This window comes from Channa argus, chromosome 14 (genome assembly GCF_033026475.1).
Source record: "Channa argus isolate prfri chromosome 14, Channa argus male v1.0, whole genome shotgun sequence".
NCBI lineage: Eukaryota > Metazoa > Chordata > Actinopteri > Anabantiformes > Channidae > Channa > Channa argus.
Window position 1 is genome coordinate 17114085 of NC_090210.1, and position 15983 is coordinate 17130067.

At 40.6% G+C, this 15983-nt stretch overlaps 2 protein-coding genes across 3 annotated transcripts in view; one reads left to right on the forward strand and one right to left on the reverse strand.

Annotated features, from left to right (window-relative positions):
* Positions 1-346: 346 nt before the first annotated feature.
* clul1 (clusterin-like 1 (retinal)) lies at positions 347-8454 on the reverse strand. Of its 2 annotated transcripts, XM_067528742.1 has the most exons (9): positions 5809-8454; positions 4121-4259; positions 3854-4002; positions 3593-3763; positions 2783-3221; positions 2397-2519; positions 2096-2310; positions 1170-1348; positions 347-1036 (listed from the first exon to the last, which is right to left on the reverse strand). In XM_067528742.1, exons 2-9 carry the CDS (start codon positions 4221-4223, stop codon positions 1021-1023), a joined length of 1395 nt encoding a protein of 464 aa, XP_067384843.1. In that variant the 5' UTR covers positions 4224-4259; positions 5809-8454; the 3' UTR covers positions 347-1020. The 2 variants fall into 2 exon arrangements, with proteins under 2 accessions (XP_067384843.1, XP_067384844.1); XM_067528743.1 differs by lacking the exon at positions 5809-8454 and having other exon boundaries at positions 4121-5779.
* Positions 8455-8570: 116 nt separating this feature from the next.
* The window catches only part of LOC137140528 (collectin-12-like), a 40462-nt gene continuing 33049 nt past the window's right edge, over positions 8571-15983 (forward strand). Inside the window, exons 1-2 of the mRNA XM_067528745.1 lie at positions 8571-8901; positions 10152-10202. Coding sequence (XP_067384846.1) covers positions 8895-8901; positions 10152-10202 — 58 coding nt within the window. The 5' untranslated portion in view covers positions 8571-8894. The remainder of the gene's footprint in view (positions 8902-10151; positions 10203-15983) is intronic.

Consider the following 15983-nt stretch of genomic DNA (forward strand, 5'->3'; position numbering starts at 1 on the left):
ATATAAATTTGTATCACCATATAAATCATACATGCAGCTGTAATATTTCTTTGTCCTCTTCTCAGGAAGATCCCACCAACATATAACTAAAAACATCTCTAGTGTTCTTAGCTCTGTGTGTGCTGGAGGGAAGGTTCTCCGGAGCCAACTATACAGAACAAATCTCTTAATTGGTAAATGCTCATGCAAAGCCAAAAAGTGATGTTTACTGGAACGTCTCTAATGGTATTAGCATGTGTAGAGCCTCCCTTATGGTTTTCTAATTTCAATTCCCAGTTGCACAGAAGATGGATCATTTCTCAAAAACAATAAGCAGACCCAGACAAAACAAACACCTCACACACACTGTGGTCTAGACAGGGATTTAATGCTTACAAAGTACGAGAATATAAAAGTCGAACGGCAAGGTACTTCCACTGCTGGTCCAGCTGTGTGTGAGTGTGTGAGTGTGTGTGTGTGTGTGTGAGAGAGAGAGAGAGGAGATATTTGAGATGTAATTCAGTAAGAAAGCTTAAGGACTTGACAAAGATGTGAACGTTTTATATAAGTATTTCATTCTGTGTGTTACTTATGAGAACCTAATATGTGATTGTTCCTAAAGATGAGGACTTGAACTAGTGGGCAGATAATAATGATAATTACTGAGAATTGTAACTAATATGATTTTGTACAGAATAAATAAAAGTTTTACTCAAAGCTTTCCTATCACATGACTTTCTTGACAGGAGACAATGATCCTCATCCAGGTTCATCCCTGACCTCTCAGTTTGTGGCATTTATCTCTGGGCTTCTATTGTTTAGCAGCATTTTTAACAGTTTCATGTTATTTTATTTTCCATTAATACAGTTTAACAACTGGTAAGATGTTGCAATTACTTTAAATTCACTAGTAATAATTGACACGGTTCGAATGTAATAAAAGTATTTACATTTTAGCAAGATAATAGCAATACTGAACAGAAACCAAATCTAGCTCAGCTCATAAAGTGCTGGTAGAAGTTTAGAGGGAAAAAATGGCGTTTATTCATCCTCGTACCTGTGACAAGAAAATGAAAAGAATATTTTATATTAAACTGATTTTTGCATGAAGCTCTTGATCTAAAGAAATTTACTATGTCCTTTAACAAATCTACAGTAGACTCAGGAAACATTTTAGATAAAGTTGTTACCTGACCATCTCCTTGTACTTGTCCAGAGCTTCCTGTGCCACATACTGGATGAAGGCTGGCTCCTGCAGATTCAGGTCCCCAGGAACAGAGATGATAAGTGCGGGAGAGTTCAGGATGTTTACCTCCAGCTTGGTTTCAGTGACAGATTCATTCTGTTCATCGTGGCTCTTTGGCGCCACCTGTTGAGTGAAAGGAGTATAGTCACCCATCACGCACATTATTTTTTTCATTTTTCATTCATTTTTCATTTAAATTATTTTGGAATAAAATCAGCTTTGTTGCCCAAGTATGTTTGCACATATAGGGCATTTGACTCAGGTTTGTAGTGGCTCTAAATGTACTTGCATGCAAAGTTTCAGCGAAAGTACGTGTAGACAACAAGCAATGAATTTACATTAGAAGCATCTGTTTTCTACTTTTAACTTTTATTTTTGCTGAATTAGTCTTGCATATGTAACATATGTGCCTTTCATGCCTGTTATATGTGCAGATTTATCTTCACATTTGTTTATACTTAAGAAAATAAGTATTCGGTTTATTATTAACAGCATTAATTTAATCTATTCTTAAAACAACAGGTGCCCATATGAATCCTTTAAGAAATGGATCTCTGTAAGAGATGTGTGGCCAATATCCAGTCATTCATCTGTGCAAAAGTCTATTAAAATGTTTATCTGACGAGAATAAAAGGCTTCAACCTTTCAAAACCCACTTGGACTGTGGATTTTGCCCAATGTCACTTCTATTGAAAGAGCTTTGAGAACAGATCTCTGTGGCCAGTGTAAAGAGGAATAATTATAGCAGGGATAAGTCTTTCAGCGTTCATACGTGCACCTAATTGGAGTCTTAAGACACACTTGTGAAAGTGTGTCTTAAATGTGAACCTGTCCTTTAAGGCTCTGTCCCCATCGTCTCTTGTTGCTCACCATGGTGACACGAAAGATGTTCTGAGGAGTGCTGCTGTCGTTCACAGCCTGAGCCACCCAGCTGAATTCCGCGGCCATGGTACTGAGCCAGCTGACTGTCTCATCCACGTGGTGTCGAACAATGGACAGGATCTCGTCATACTGCTCTTTGGACACGTCCAGCAGCTGTGAAACTTCATCCAGCTCCACATGCAGCTCACGCACACTGGGACACTCTGGAAGCAGAAAGAGGATCAGTCAGCTGAGCTGTGTTAAAACCTGAGCTGAAGCGGTCACATGTGTGAGGGTGGTGGTGCTTCACCTGTGAGCAGGGCCCCCTGGCAGACCTCACACTGGTTCTGTAGCTGCCAGCACTCTGAGGTCTGTTTGCGAAGGTCTCTGCACAGCTTCCTGTTCTGCAGGATATGTGTGAAACTCTTCCTCTCTAGACCAAAGAGAAGTTGTTTTGTTGTTGGTTGACACAGTGTTTATTATCATTTCTATTTGTAAAAGACAACAGGTAGCATCTCTGTACTGTTTTTAAAGTTAAAATTAGTCCAACCCAGTAGTTTTCGTCCATGTGCCACTGAGACCAATCCTTCTAAGGCAACTGCTGCTATTTTAAATTCACCTATGCCACCAGATAAACCAGTAACTAGTAGTTTTCTAACTTTTTAGGCACCAATAAGCTGCAGAGGGCCCCTGTACCTTTCTTTGACTCTTCTACCACTGCCTCATGAAGGCCATCCAACACCTGGGTCACCACAGCTCCAAACTCCTCCACCACACTCTTCCCAAAGTCCAAGAAGGAGTCCAAGACCTCCTCCAAACCCACGCCCTGCAAAAAGCCAGAGTCCCGTCCTGGGTAGTAGGGATCGGAGGTGGTTTCTTCCATCGGGACGTCAGTGTCCTTCAGGAAGGCTCTCTGAAGCGCTCTGTCGACCCTGCTCCTCATCCTGGACACCAGGGCGCTGCTCGAGTCCACCAGCTTGCCCACCTTACTGAGCAGCTGATTGAAGGAATCCTCAATGCGGACAACCTCTCTGTCTGTGTCTTCAGAGTCCTGGTTCACCAGAATGTCCCCTGCATCCATACCAGGTTCACGGGGGCCAAAGTGTCTGGACACTCTGCTGAAGAAATTCTTCACCTGCAAGATGGAAGCAAGATTACATCACTGTTATCTAAAGTCGTGGTTCCTAAACTGGAGGGCTGCAAGATATATACCAGGGTTCATAATAAGAAAAATACTAAATCATATCACTACTACAATTACAAGTCTTTGCTTGTTTAACGCTGTATAGTTCTACATCTTCAGACCTCCAGAGACTAATCGGATGTGTGTGCTTAATCACTCCAAGTCATATTAATGTTGTGTCTTCGTTTACAGGGAGAACGTGGGACTGGCATTTGATTTTAAAACAGGTTCACTTTTCACAAGTTTCACTTTTTCAGCTGTGTTTTAGTGTTAAGAGTACGAGATGTTGAAGGTTGGACGTGTCAGAGCTGTAGTTTTCATACCTTGGCCTGGAAAGTTGCAAACCCCCTGCGGCAGGTGGAGGTGTAGAACATTTTACATGCATCCTCCAGGCAGGGTCTGCACTCCTCCCACTCAGACTGCAGCGAGTCTTTACACTGCGCCTCTGCTTCCATCAGCTTCTCAGTCACCTCTTTAGCCAGTTGGGCTGCACCCTGATGGCAGAAAGGGTCACACTTCATATTTTTTTATTATGTGGTCGCATCTTTTTATTTCTCAGGAAACACTATAAAGGTTGATTCTACCTTCCTCTTGTCGCTGCTGTGCTGAAGTGAAATCATAAGGTGTTCATGCTTCTGCTTGTTCTTCCACATCACCTCCTTCATCTGTTTCACCCCATACAAAGCTCTCTTCACTTCCTCGTCCAACAGTTTCTCACCATCCATGGACAACTCTTTAGCACAAAATCATAAATTATCTCTGTCTCATTATAGCCTAATTAAACAGAGGTCAAAGCACCTGCAAAGTGTCTATAAAATGACACTAATATGAATTCCTCTTTGTTAACTCACGCTTTAATGTGTCTTCTGACGTTCCATTGCGTTGTTCCTCAGAAGAACAACTGACGGCATCCAGTGTCACCACCAGAACAGCCAAACCCAGCAGGAGCTTCATTGTTGCTCACAATCACAGTGTTCTGATGGGAAAACTCTGAAAGAACATGGCAAGTATGACCCTCACACACAGGAAAATAAATACACACACAGAAGACGCCTCTGCACACATGTCCCTGTACACGCACAGGAAACTAAAGCAGAATCTGCCTTCAAATGTTTTTCACAACAGAGACATTCATCAACGGTACTGCACGCAGTCGTGAGCCTGTCTGCCACTTGATGGTGCTACAGCTCAGTCCAGACCATCCGTGCCTAAAAATAATAAATCATCAGTGGGCCAGATAGATTCAGCTGCACAGACAATTTGGTGTTTTGGCAAACATTTGCCTAGTAAACCTGCAGAAATTCAAATGTTACATAAAAGCTACACATCAACAGACGATATGAGGTGACAGCTAAATTATTACTATTTTATAGTGTAAAGTATCAGGCCTACATGTTGTAGTCCATCGTATTGTTTTTCTGCTAAATGATCTCCACAAACACTGTGAAAGACCTCTCTCTTCCCCTCTTCTGTGGACATTTGTCTTCTCTGTTCTTCATTAGGCTGAAAGAGGACAACTTTGCCCTTGGTTTTTGACTCAAAGTGATACCACGCAGAGGTCAGGAGCAGGGGGTGAGGCATCATGGGGTCTACCCCAGCTTGACAACTTGCAACTGGCAAGCTGTGTTTATGTCCGGGCCATCTGCTGTGACAGGAGGTCAGGATCCATCAAGCCACAAAAAGCAGCACACAGGAGAACCCTCGAAGATTCGGAGAGCACATTGCATTTTGCAAAAACCATTATTGAGCCAAACTCATCTGTCTCACTTCACTGGAGGCTCTGTCCCAGTTTAACCACATGAGGAGTTACACAAGAACGCATCCAGCAGAGATTTAAAGTAAATGGGGATCACTTTATTTCATTAAAGGTTTAAGTTGCTTAGACAATCTGCTTTTATTCTCACAAAATATCCAGCTGCTGTTGAGTCTAAGAAGCGGAGTCTTATTGTCTAACTTCTCTAACTCATACACAAATGTTTAAAAATAATTTAAAAGATGTGGCCGCAAAAAAGAAAAAGAAAAAACAATCTTTGAGTGGTTCATTACAAAGAAACAAGTTCACCTTTAAAGAAAAAACTGCTGACATAGTCAGCTACACCTTAAACACACAGTGTGTGGTCAGGGCTTTGTGCTGTGTCTGTGTAGCTGGTGTGTGAGTGTGGCTAACACAACAAGTCAGATACAACAGATTTACTGTGTTTGAATTTTTGCCATTATTGTCATTTATGGATCTACACATTTCCCTCCATGTCACAATGAGGTAAAACAAACTTCAAATTGAAGAGAAACCTTTGTCTCAACACTGTTACAGTTAGATTTTCATGTAATCAGCAGAGGCAGACAGTTGAAGGTATCTAGACAGTTTACTAATGCCTTGAAAAGACTGGATTTTCTTGCAGCCACTGTTAATGGAATAAAAATTGATCATTTAAAAAAAAGCAAAACACAAATTTTTGTTATTCGGGACAAATGTCCACTAACATTGCCTCATCATATACGGAATTAATAAACACACAACCATGTGAATAAAGAAACTTACCAGCAGCAGACTGGAAGTAGCTTCGGCCCTGCCAGGTATAAACAGAGTGCTCTGTGTGGACAGTGGTCATTAGTTATCTTAACCTGGTCTGGTCTATTTGTGCTCTTTCCACTCAAGCTTTATCCTATTACTGTCTTTGCTTGATGTTGATGCCCATTAATCCAGCACTTGATCGGCTGCCAAAGAGCTTTGTTTTGCACAAGAGGTTGCTTAGTCATGTCAGTCACAGTGTTTACACCTTGGGAAAAACGTGTTCATTTCCGCAGGGATACCAGCTTATGCACACACAGAAGTTCAGAGACAAAGTTCAGAAATACAGTATTACCTCTTAAAACACGTAGAGGTCAGTGGTTCACCACAGTAACTGAACTGTGAAATGTATTATTATTACACAAATTTTTTTTTATATTGGGTACATGAAGATTGTTTCCTGTATTCAATTCAATTCCTTCCTAAATATTTCTCCTAAACATTAATGACAATCTGTTTGTTTAGAAACATTAATGCAAACCATGAATAAACCTGATCAAATAGAAGTGTATGTTTTTGGGATGTCTGGTAATTGATTATGTGTCTTAAGCTGTGGTGGGTTGGATGACACTGACATCAGTTCCCAAATTATCCCTTAGTAGGAAATCCCTAAGCCCACACACACACACACACACACACACACACACACACACACTCAATCTTTTAAACGGAAGCCCTGTCATCATCAAAGTGAGTTGTATATTGTTTCTAGTACTTGTTTAATCCCCAGACTTTCAGCTTATGAATATTATGATGTACTTTGTAAGAGTTTTTCCAATAAGATGAAATCACATAATCGGAGATCATCTGCTGATTTTATAAAGCTTCCTTTAAGGCTTAAAGGATCCCTTCCACATTTGTGTGTGTAAAAACAACATACAGATGACTGCAGTCTGTTGTGTGTTCCCACAGTTTATTAAGATCCATTATCAGAGTGTTTTTAGTCAAACAAGACATTATAAGCTCTCTACTTTCACATCCACTGATGGAATGTGAAGTATTCAGGGTGAAAGATCCCATCTCCTCACCGTTGCCCAATTTCCCTCAAAAATGTGCCCTCCTTGCATGCTGTGACCCAGAAAATATGGCCCTCACTAGATAATAATCAAACGCAGCCAGTGCTTCAACCCGGTCTGCATCCTCCGCTGACACCTTCAACACATGGTTCCCATAACACTGTTCTCCCATGGTTGTTCTAAACATAAAACAGTTGTCAATTAACGGGTCTGAGGCTACATGCATGCAATCAGTCATACGGGGAAAATATAAAACCTAAAATCCCTCCACTCAGAGGCTGATTGTTTGGCTGAAATTTACTTTGTGTCAATCTGATGTTCACACATCTTTCCAGATGTGTTTTGGCCTTTTTTGAGAGCTTTTTAAACTGCCTTCAAAGTGTCCATATAACCAGCTCGCAGTGTGGTCTCCTGTTAAGTTTTGTGAGGTGTGGAGTCCGGGACTGAAGAGATAAACAGGTGCAGAGGATAAACTGCTTTACAGACCAAATCTGTGAATTGCATAAAGGATGTTTTGTCTTTGTCTTCGCTGACAGCAGATGTTGAAAGTGCTGTTTAGATTTAGTGTAGTGCATGTGTAGTGCAGCTCGATGTTTTGGCTTTATACATCACAACTTTGCTGTCTTGGTTCAGTGGTGCTGCTCTTATCAGCATTGTTTCAGCCATAGCAGAGTAGCTGCTACACACCGATAGTGGAGCATTCAGCTGCTACAAAGTCAGTTATATCTTCCATGAGTTGGTGGAGACCAAACCAGAGTTAAATGAGTGTGAATTTTGGACTTAAGTTTTTCTCAGGTGGACAGAAACATGAATCCAAATAAATGCAAATGTAAGGTGGATGTGTCCACGCTTCAGTTTTAGCAACAACTTTGTTCAAAGAGCTCCTGCACTTGAGACACCGCTGGAAGTGTTAATAAAACGAACATTTAAAACAAATCATCATACAAATCATGGAAACTATTTTGTGATAGTGATGATAAATGGTACAAAAGCAAAATATCAAAAGTTGAAACTGGGAAATTTGGTTGTTGAATTGATTATTGAAAACAGTGTGTGCACATTTTGAATTTGATGTCAGCAGCACATTAAACAAAACTGGAGTAGTTGTGTAATGCTGAAATGAACACCTGGAAAACCCAGAACTCCTGAGATTATCGGCAGCGGGTCAGTATAAAAGAGCAGAAGTGAGGATGGGTGAGGTTCATCAAAGTGTTAAACAATAAGTTCGATGCATTAACAATATGGTTTCACATCAATAGAGTTTAAAGGTGACATCTTTATCTGGCTAATGCTGAACTATTTTGTGTATGTGAACAGGAGCATGGCTCACTAGTAAAAGAGTCCAGGTTTAAAACAGGCCTGGCTGCAGTCCAGGCCTGTCACCTATGAATTCAATTGTTATTTTTTAAAATTTGTATGTGACTGTCTCAACATCTTTGGCATCTGCATTGGAAAGACTTTTAATTTCACATCCAGCAGAAAGCAGACAACATTTTGAGTGGACTACTGCTGCTCATCTCATTGCTCGGAGGAAAAATAAGAGGAAACGCACAGAAAGAGAGACTGACAGCAACACAGATGTGGGAACACGTAGTTTTCAGAGCAGCTCCCCACCGCGTCCCCCCATGTTTGAATTCCTTAACTCTCTGAGTCCCTTGGGTTAGTGCTGCGGGTACCAGTAGAGTGCTGAGCTGGACTTGGATACGCCCACACCTCAGCATCTTTGCACACCACTAGATAAAGAAGGTTTTTATTCACTTACCGAGTAACTCCTACTTACTGTCCTCACTTTCAACTAAGTTCTCCAGCATCTGAGTTGCAGCACTGAAGTTGCGCCCAAGGAGGTCGTTCCCAACCCCAGGAGCACGGATGGAGCTTTGAATTTTAATATTTCATCCCCCCCGTAAAGGAGGATTTTAGGATACTCTCGGATCCAGGGTGCCGTGCTGCTCATGGGGAAGGTTTGGGCAAATGCCATTGCGATGCTGCGGATGTCACTTTAAAGTACAGCTTCACAACGGTAGAGTCCTGTAAACCACAATGAAAGGTAGGCTCCTTTACTTACACCACATTCCTGTCGCACTTTCTTTGTCAGATTTCGGCGCCCTGTCTGTCAGACGTGAGGAATGCGTGGGTTGCGACGACCGTCAGACATCTGGTTTTAATTAGGAGACTCTGTTCTGGAATTGTTTTGCATCTGGCCACCAAAAGAGTTTATTCACAGAGGAGCCAACACTCAGGATCATAGCTCAGTGTGTTGGTGACAAAATGTGAAACAGTTTGTGGAAACGTTTTTTGTTTTTTTGTTTTCTTTCCCATTTTTGTGCAACACCTGTAGCAGTAGAATAAATGTTGGTCTCGGTTTAAACAATTCAATGACCTGTTGCCTTTACTCAAAATAAAACAAGTGCATAAGTAAGAGGTAAGTGGGTGAAGCCTCATAAGGTTTTTATTAGGCTTGTGAGGATGTGGTTCTCTGATGTGTTGACCTGAGGGTTTGGACTTTACTGCAGATTCTGGTCAACATGGATTCCGCCCCCTTGTGGTCGATACCAATGCAAAGCTCCGAGCTGTGGTTACGCATGAGCAACTCAGTGTGTGTTGTTACTGTAGAAGAGTGTTTGTAGAAGAGTTTTGATGGAGAAGATGTTATTTATGGAGGCCTGTCAGAGTTTATTCATATCGATCTGTAGAGGAGTTGATTTATTCGAGATATTTGCTGATATTTGTTTTCTTTTGCTGTTGTGTGTGTAGTGAAATGACCAGTTTGCACCTGTGAGGTTCTATAAGTTTTACCAGAGTTTTACCAGATCAAATATTAATTGGTGACTGTCACTAAAAAACAGTGACACTGTGGTACTAATCATCCACTGCAGTAACAACTTATTGGGAGACAGGATTTCTTAAAGTTTTTGGGAACAATCATTTCTGAAAATACAAAGATGATGTCCCATCAATTTATGTTTTCACAGACATAAAAGCTGCTTAAAAGGGGGTAACACTAAGGGCCTGTCAGGGAGGTTGGGCGTAAACCCTCAAAAAGTGACAGAAAAAGAGTTTTTTTTGTTTGTTTGTTTGTTTGTTTCATATTAAACTGTTTCAAAAAATTGGCTTCAGTGACCAGCAGAACATGTCCTGTATCTTCTGGTCATATAAGGTTTAAAAACTACATTCCTTCAAATAATACCAACACAGAATACGTCTAATAGCATTAAATCTGATTGTTCTGCTATTTCATGGATTAACTGCACCACTGTGTCTTTGTATCATTTATTTCTTTCTGTTTTCTTCCTCTAGACGACTTTGGTGATGAGGAGGAGGTGCAGTCCTTTGGTTATAAGAGGTTTGGTAAGTATCGAGTGACTCCTCTTGCAGAAAGAACCTCTTTCGCTGATTCACATCCCTTATGAGAAATCGTAAAGACATAAAGAGTATTTTCTTTATATGAATAATCGCGACGGTTAAAATGAGGCCACGCCCCCTCACTTCCCAGAAACAACTCACTGTTGTAACAGCAGCTGGATACAGTAGGAACCGCAGTGTTGGGTTCTTCTGACCAGCTGAGTGACTTTGCAAACTTATCAGCATTTCACTTTAGTTTGGTTTCACCCTGCTTCAAACCCACACATGATAATTTGATCTGCAACCAAATCAGTCTCCAAATTGTTCAGCCCTTTTCGTTTGCTTGTAATTTCGCCATTGGATGCCGTTCTCAGAAAACGTGGGACCTAAAGCAACAAAAACGCCCCGACAGCTTCACAATCTAATCCTCACATTAGGCAAGAAAAACTATACGCGCTGGATGTTACATTTACAGAGACAGAGACATTTCAACAAAATATGCAAAACACAGCTGGTTGGTCTTATAACTAATGATGTCACTGAAGGTTCTCTGGCACAGTATGAATAAAGAGATATAAAATTCACACTTTTAAGTACATTTTCAGAAACTGATGCCTTACATTTTCCACAAAGACATTAAACAAGATGAATCACATCTCCTGCAAATTGGCATTAGATGATCTTGTAGCTGCCATTGTTTATTAGCTCTCTATCAGTTTTCTCCCGTCAGTGGAACGAAAGTAGAAAATTACTTGATTTGATATATTTAGAATCAAATGTGGTTCTATATCCATTGAAAGTAGCAGCAACACGACAGTATGAAGTCCAGAGAAGAGGGACATGGCATCCATTCCGAGCTTAGTACAGCAGCTTTACATTCATGCCCATTACATCGACTGCACTGAAGCTTAAACATGTACTGTAACAGAAAGAGCTCTTCACTGTGGTTTGGCTTTGTGCGTATCCTGTCTTCTTTTTTTCATCTCTTGATCTGTTGTATTCACGTGCTGCACCTAAAGTCATTTATTAATACAAATACCCTTATTTTCATCTATTTAAAGTCAGTGTTTCTCGCTCTGCTTGGGTTCCATGAGTTGCTGCTTGCAGCTATTTTTGTGCTTATCGCTGAAGAACCATAAGTTCTGTGTAGTGAATTATCATCTGGTGAAAAATGTCGTCTGCTTCTGTCCCAGAAAAAAGATCAAGTTTCCACACTTGAAATGGTCACAGCGTTCACTCCGGCTTGAGAAGCGGAAACGCTGCCTGTCACCCAGACACACAAAAGCCATATGTCAGAGAGTGTTAGTGCACAGTGCAAAGTCCACACAATCATTTCACATATGTGAATACGTCTTTGTGTAGTGTTTGTGTTTTAGCTCAACTCAAAAAAAACAAAAAAGTTTTTTTTTTCAGCACCATCCATTTGTCTACCAATTGGCTGCATTTTCAACTTGCTCCTAACATTTATAGTTTCCCTTCAGCGTGCCTGGCTCAGTCGTGCTGTGGAAAAACAGATTTTTGCCAATGCTCCAGCTGCCATTAGAAAGTATTTCATACTAAAAACATTTAAGCGGAACAATCCTTTAACTCTTTAAATTACACCCTAAGAATTACTTTTGCAAAAAAATATTTATTAGTGAAATTGTGTTGATGGCCCTTCATTTAGCAAGATTTCAGGTTTTATTTGTCAGATTACCCAATCAGGAAGCACGTATAAATCAGGATTTATATGTGTAATGTGTTCACAAGTAGGCAAACATTTTGCTATAATTATGTCTGTCTCTTACAAATTAAAGGACTAGCAATGGCTCAAAACCTTGAGCGAGCCTGTTTAAACTGCCTTCGTAAACTGGCAGCTCAACCGAGCGGTTGACCATTTATGCCCATCAAATAAAATATAAATTTTTGGGGTGTCTAGAAAATATATCTGAAAAAATAATCATCTTTCACATGTATTCCATGTCATTTCTGAGTAGCTTCGCAGCACTGAGTCGCCTCCGTTTTTTTTTCAACAACTTTCAGACAATAATATTTGTTCAAAGCAGCACCTCGCAGTGGATATAATCGAGGTTACATACACTGCTCAATGAGGTGAATGAGGATAAACAGCCAAAGAGAGGTTGTCAGACTTTTACTACAGCAAGATAGCGGCAAAAAAAAAAAAAAAAAAAAGGTCAACCTTGCGGTTACAATGTTAGTTAAAAGATTAATGCTTGAAAGATTATTGATAGATTGTGAGAGTCTCTGGAAAATCATCTGGAGAGCACTGCTCTTTGTAGCTATAATGAAGTTTGTCTTTTGATAATATTCGTGAAGAGCTCAGACTAACTTCCATAGTTGGTTTAATTAAGCCGAGATAAGTATCGCATACAGGTTTTCAAATTGAAAGCAAAGACGAAGAGCTTGACTGATGTAACTATTTTTCTGACAGTCAATGCGTCTGTGTGTTGTTTGCCTTAAAACTGTAAAGACCCTCCTCCTTTTAAAACCACAAATTGTTGTCTTCACATTTCTGTGAACAGATTAACATGTAGAAATTTGTCGATTACTGTGCGTTAGAGATGTTGGTAGACTTACTCGTGAACTTTTTATTCTGTTTATTCTAAGCTACGCTAACTACAGAAACAAGGGTGATGTTGAACGTCTATCGTCTCATTCTTTTTTGTTAACCTGTCTACTACAGATACTTGTAAACCAGCGGAGGTGTATGTTGTTTGTCCTCTCCTTCGTCTTTAGTGTGGAGAGAAATTAGGTCCTTCACTCGTTTTGACATCTGCTTTCTACAAGAGGTCTATTATCCCACCGAGAGTATGTCCAAACCTTAGAAGCCGAGCCGCTTCCTGTGTCCAATATGGAAGTTTATCCAGGGAGAGCCTGTATACTCAGAGCGAGAGAGGTGCAAAAGGAGTGGGCATTGTTGGCCTGCAGAGCCCATAACTGGGCTGTGCTGTGTCAGCAATGAGCCAGGAAAGGAGGGAAAGAGGGGGGAGGGTGGAAAAAGAGAGACACTTCCAAAAAAATGTACTAGCTTCCTTTATCTGAGTGTTTATTAATGATCAGTGGTTGGTTCTGCTTTTATTCATATATACAGTGCATCCAGAAAGTATCCAGCACTAAACATTTTCCACATTTTGTTATGTTACAGCCTTATTCCAAAGTGAATCAAATTCATTATTTTCCTCAACATTCTACAAACAAAAGTTTCTTTGAAATCTTAAATATATTGTTTTTCATATTCAATGGGTAAACATTTGTCAACAGTTTTATTTTGAGCTAAGGACTCACATTCCTCGCCCAACTTATTTTTGGGAACAAAAAAGCAAGTGGTTTTAATTTACGGGGACTTTATTACCAGAAAAGAATGTTTTCAGAATTCCTGCCCGCTACTTACAACCTCCTCCAGGCCATGTGTGCATGCAGTGCGTGTTCTGTTGTCCTAACGCTTGCGTTTTTAATAAAGAGCGGCGTGAGTTGGAGGAGGAGAGAGGGAGATGACATTCAAATACTACAACCAAGTAGGAAAAAGTTACAAGAGTAACAGAAGGAGAGATAAAGACAGAACAATGCTGCTGAGTTGACTTGATGGTTGAAGCCTGTGAATGCTTTGAAATGTTGGGAGGCGGGCGTGGATGGAGCAGTGACAGACAGACGGGACCGCATCCCAGGCAAGACACAAGTCCCAGGGTTAAAGGCATGGGTCCTCCCACTCTGAACACCGCTGGGGGGACAGACAGGCACAGGCTAGCTGCAGGTCAGCTAAACAGAGTCCTGCACTTAGGAGCCTTTTCTTATAAAAGTCTTGACTTCTTACTTGCTGATAAAAAGGATTTTAGAAACAAAACATGACAGCTGTGAAGGACAGTAAATACTTTTATATTTAGTCAAAGTTGTTTTGACCAAACTCAGTCAACCACCTCATCAAGCATCCTCACACCACCGTGTGCTGCATGCTCCTAGGGGATAAAGTGGCCACGGATAATCACATGCCTGCGACCAACGGTCTTCTGAGGGTGTTATCTCTCACATAATGGATGTTTAGTAAGTTTTCCGTTCCAGGAGGTTTTGGCTGGTTCACTAAAAAAAACAGACACAATATTGGAAGCGTTTGACACCATTTTCTGACATAGTGGATGAAACAGTCCTGCATATGGCTCTGCATGTTAATGGAAGTGTTTTGGCTCCAGGGCCAACGTAAACCTTGCCGCTTCCTCTCTTTGAAAAGCAGCAGAGTGGCTAGAATGAAAAATGTGTGTTTTTCTTTGTTTTGCTGTGGGTCGTGGTGTTGCCTACGATCCAGCTCTCAGCCTATGCTGCGGTGCGTTCGGTTGCTCTGGCTGTGATTAACTATGGCCCCAAATCAGCACATTGGTCATTGTTTCTCTTGTTTATGCTTTACTACTTGTATTTTTGGAGACACTGAAAAATGCCTGTCAGGCCTTGTAGAGTTGTTTTTTCCACTGACTCAGCTCCCCAGTGTTTCAGATGTCTGTGTTAAGTCAACCATATGTTTAGTCTTCACAGCTGTACATCTGCTGCAAAGAAAAATGTCAATCTGGCTGAACGTATTTACATTAACTTTAATGTTTTGCAGAATTAGCAGTAGTTTAGTTCAGTGGTTCAGGAGATTTATGGGAAGCATTGATTTGCTACATTACACAGATGGTCTTACTTTAAGTATTAAGTCATGTAGGTAGTTTTGTCATTACTTGGACAGATTTGAAGATATCATTTCCGAAATTGTCTTATCCAGTGGAGGTGAAAGAAATATTACTTGTGGGGCTTAAAGCGTTTTATCTTTGAAAAATGCAACAGCTTGTCCCACAAAACAGTATATTCGTTCCTTAAAATCTTATCCTGCCATTTTAAACCTAACTGCTAAATGCTAAATGCTAAGTTTATGCCATTTTCAGCTCCAACAGAATTAATGAGAGCAGTTACTGAGAGCTCAGTGTTTGTCACGCTGATCAAAGAGCTGCTGCTTTATCGGAGTTGTTTCTAGACACTGATTAAACAACCTGTAAAAGAAGTCTATTGCATCTAAAGAAAGATGACATCTCTGTTCTTAAGACTGTGCTCTGTCATCAGCTCAGCAAACAGACTTGTGTGAGTGACTCTTAAAACAGAGATGAAACGGTTCATCACTGAACCAGGCTAATTATTCAGTGCTGTGTGATACTTTTTAATGTGACAAGGACCACAGAGATGTTATCACAAAGTCTCAGTGAATGCAGTTAGTCTCCATGACTGGAGGATGCCAGCAGTAAGTAAGAAATAATATGATGACAAAAGTTTAGTAACACATTCCATAACTTGTCTACTGTGACGTCATAGACCACAGTGACACCACACTGGCCTGAACTGGCAGTAGATGCCTTTTTTTAAATGTATTTATTTTTTTCTTTTCGGCGTCGGCTTCAGGTTCTCACTATGTGGTTTTGTTGTGTTTTGTTGGTGGGATGTAGCACAGCACAGACTTGAGCGGATGATCATCAGGCGAGGTGATTATTGCTAAATCAGTATCTCGAGCGTCTACGGCAGCAGACCACCCAGCAGTCGTGACCACACAAAAACCCAACTGCACAGATGGTCTGTGGCGTAAACTCCAGAACTTCGACTCTGCACCTAAGCAGCGGTTACATATTCACACATGAGTATGTAATTAAATATTCGAAACCCACATGACAAAATATGTTCCGGTTTATTTGTGTTCATGTTGTTGTGGTGAGGTTAAAATTAGGAAGAGCAGGGCTTTATGAGGGATTTCTTCCGTGTCTTCCAAGACACAGT